This window comes from Physeter macrocephalus, chromosome 21 (genome assembly GCF_002837175.3).
Source record: "Physeter macrocephalus isolate SW-GA chromosome 21, ASM283717v5, whole genome shotgun sequence".
Lineage (NCBI taxonomy): Eukaryota > Metazoa > Chordata > Mammalia > Artiodactyla > Physeteridae > Physeter > Physeter macrocephalus.
In genome coordinates, this window is record NC_041234.1 from 32915996 (window position 1) to 32919657 (window position 3662).

Sequence of the window (3662 nt, forward strand, 5' to 3'; positions counted from 1 at the left end):
GACTGTTGCTCTGGTGGGCAGAGCTCAGTAAAACTTTAATCCATTTGACTGCTGATGGGTGGGGCTGGGTTCCCTCCCTGTTGGTTGTTTGGCCTGAGGCAACCCAACACTGGAGCCTACCCGGACTCTTTGGTGGGGCTAATGGCAGACTCTGGGAGGGCTCACGCCAAGGAGTACTTCCCAGAACTTCTGCTGCCAGTGTCCTTGTCCCCATGGTGAGCCACAGCCCCCCCCACCTCTGCAGGAGACCCTCCAACACTAGCAGGTAGGTCTGGTTCAGTCTCCCCTGGGGTCACTGCTCCTTCCCCTGAGTCCCGATGTGCACACTACTTTGTGTGTGCCCTCCAAGGGTGGAGTCTCTGTCTCCCTCGGTCCTGTCAAAGTCCTGCAATCAAATCCTACTAGCCTTCAAAGTCTGTTTCTCTAGGAATTCCTCCTCCTGTTGCTGGACCCCCAGGTTGGGAAGCCTGACGTGGGGCTCAGAACCTTCACTCCAGTGGGTGGACTTCTGTGGTATAAGTGTTCTCCAGTCTGTGAGTCAGCCACCCAGCAGTTACGGGATTTGATTATACTGTGATTGCGCCCCTCCTACCATCTCACTGTGGCTTCTCCTTTGTCTTTGGGGTATCTTTTTTGGTGAGTTCCAGTGTCTTCCTATGGATGATTGTCCAGCAGCTAGTTGTGATTCAGGTGTTCTCGCAAGAGGGAGTGAGCGCACATCCTTCTACTCCGCCATCTTGGTTCCTAATCGAAAATAGCTGATTTTTAATTGTCTATGAAGTGTGAAAACTGTGAGAAGTGTAATTATGTATACTCTGTTATAAGTGAAGACTTTCATTATTTCATAATCCTTTATTAAACCTTCACTGTGCCCTGACCCTATGCTGGAGCACAGTGATCGATAAAATAGGGTTTCTATTTCCATGTTCTTTCTTTTTATTCCTGGTGGTCATTAACAGACATTTAAAGAGAAATTGATTTTGTTAGCTCTAAACTCAAACTTGAATGACCAGAAATAGGCATTTTCTCCCCATTATGTTTTTTTCATTTTTAATTGGAAAATTTTTAATTAGTGTAGTTAATATGTAATGTTACATTAGTTTTAGGTGTACAGCAAAGTATTATGTTATTTTTTTCCAGATTATATTCTTTTTTTTAACATCTTTATTGGAGTATAATTGCTTTACAATGGTGTGTTAGTTTCTGCTTTATAACAAAGTGAATCAGTTATACATATACATATGTTCCCTTATCTCTTCCCTCTTGCATCTCCCTCCCTCCCACTCTCCCTATCCCACCCCTCTAGGTGGTCACAAAGCACTGAGCTGATCTCCCTGTGCCATGCGGCTGCTTCCCACTACCTATCTATTTTACGTTTGGTAGTGTATATATGTCCATGCCACTCTCTCACTTTGTCACAGCTTACCCTTCCCCCTCCCCATATCCCCAAGTCCATTCTCTTGTATTACAAATTTTTGAATAAACTTTTTATTATATCTTTTGGATCTTAAAAGGTGTTAAGTCTGGGCCGATGACAAATTACCAGGAAATTGAACCTGCACTTTAATCTTCTAGTTTGGGAGCATGGCAGAGCCAGCTAGCACCAAGTTTGCATGCTCTTCAGATCCCCAGCGAGCCCAGGTTTATGATCTTTCCATGTGCAGAGTCCTTTTTCCAATGCTTTACCACTAAGATTTTGAGATAAAAATGGTGCTTATGGGACTTCCCTGGTGGCGCAGTGGTTAAGCATCTGCCTGCCAATGCAGGGGACGTGGGTTCGACCCCTGGTCCGGGAGGATCCCACATGCCACGGAGCAACTAAGCCTGTGCGCCACAACTACTGAGCCTACACTCTAGAGCCCGCGAGCCACAACTACTGAGCCTGCGCGCCTAGAGCCCATGCTCTGCAACAAGAGAAGCCACCGCAATGAGAAGCCTGCACACCGCAATGAAGAGTAGTCCCTGCTCACCACAACTAGAGAAAGCCCACACGCAGCAGCAAAGACCCAACGCAGCCAAAAATAAATTAATTAATTTTAAAAAATAAAAAATAAAATAAAATAAAATAGGGTTTCTTTGCAGCAACATGGATGAACCTAGAGACTATCACACTAAGTGAAGTAAGTCAGAAAGAGAAAGACAAATACCATATGATATCACATATTTGGAATCTAAAATATGATGTGAACAAACCTATCTACGAAACAGAAAGAGACTCATAGACATAGAGAACAGACTTGTGGTTGCCAAAGGAGAGGAGGGTGGGGGAGGGATGGAGTGGGAGATTTGGATTAGCAGATGTGAACTGTTATATATATCAATAGAATGGATAAACTAGCACAGGGAACTATATTCAGTATCTGTGATAAACCATAATGGAAAAGAATACGAAAAAGAATGTGTGTGTGTGTGTGTATTCAGATATCACTTTGCTGTAACCTGAAACTAATACAACTTTGTAAATCAACTATACTTCAATAAAATAAAAAATAAAATAGGGTTTCTGCCTTCAAAGAGATTTCACCCCACCAGTAGAGCCAAGTCACATTAATTGTGATTATTTTTTAAGTTCTGTAATAGAAGTGTTTCCAAAGTGTGATGGGATTACAGTTGAGAGCACAGTGTTATTAGAATCAAGCATCATATCACTCCTCATTAAGATTAGGAAGATTGCCATTTTCATTTCTGCCATAGACAGATGACCCATGTTTGACTCCCTTACTGTCTCCCAAACTACCCTGTCCCACCAAAGATAAGAATTTGCTTCTATGAATTTTGTTATCAATGGCTTAAAGTCAGAAACCGCAACTAATTTGTATGCTTTTGGCCCATGTTTTAGTGACTGTACTGGCGATATTTAATGAATTGCATGCAGATGTGGACCTTTACGCACTTCTGTTTGGAGAAAGTGTCCTAAATGATGCTGTTGCCATTGTACTGTCCTCGTAAGTAACAATATTTCTGCCTGGGAAGAGAGATTCTGGCTTCCTGAATGCTCTGGGCTAAAATCAGAGGCCCATCTTAAAAGTGTTAAATTTTGAATTGGGTGCTCTTCTAAATGAGGTTTATCGACTTAGTTGATAAAATTATGTTGCTTTGTCCAGTTGGCAGCGGTTGGAATGCCGATACCATCATAACATGGTGACTGCAGATTAAATTAAATGAATACACCATGGGGAGTGCTCTGCAGAGTGTAGATACCTATGTTTGTCGATATTTGTCAGTACCATGGTGTAAAACCAGCTTAGTGTTTTTTAACTCTCTCTTTAAACTCCAGGTCTATTGTTGCCTACCAGCCAGCGGGGCTGAACACTCACGCCTTTGATGCTGCTGCCTTTTTTAAGTCAGTTGGCATTTTTCTAGGTATATTTAGTGGCTCTTTTACCATGGGAGCTGTGACTGGTGTTGTGACTGCTCTAATATCCTTTTTGTAGTTTCTGCCCCTGCCTAAGTATGACTGTGTGGTATTGCACTTGGGAAAAGAAAGTTCTCAGTTCTTCCTTTCAGAAATGAATCTTAGGGGCGTCCCTGGTGGCGCAGTGGTTGAGAGTCTGCCTGCCGATGCAGGGGACACGGGTTCGTGCCCCGGTCCGGGAAGATCCCACATGCCGCGGAGCGGCTGGGCCCGTGAGCCATGGCCGCTGAGCCTGCGCGTCCGGAGC

At 43.7% G+C, this 3662-nt stretch overlaps 1 protein-coding gene across 1 annotated transcript in view; it reads left to right on the forward strand.

The window, feature by feature from the left end:
- Positions 1–3662, forward strand: part of SLC9A7 (solute carrier family 9 member A7) — a 147532-nt gene that overhangs the window by 94267 nt on the left and 49603 nt on the right. The window contains exons 6-7 of the mRNA XM_024116911.3: positions 2840–2945; positions 3278–3419. Of these exons, the coding sequence (XP_023972679.1) occupies positions 2840–2945; positions 3278–3419 (248 nt within the window). The remainder of the gene's footprint in view (positions 1–2839; positions 2946–3277; positions 3420–3662) is intronic.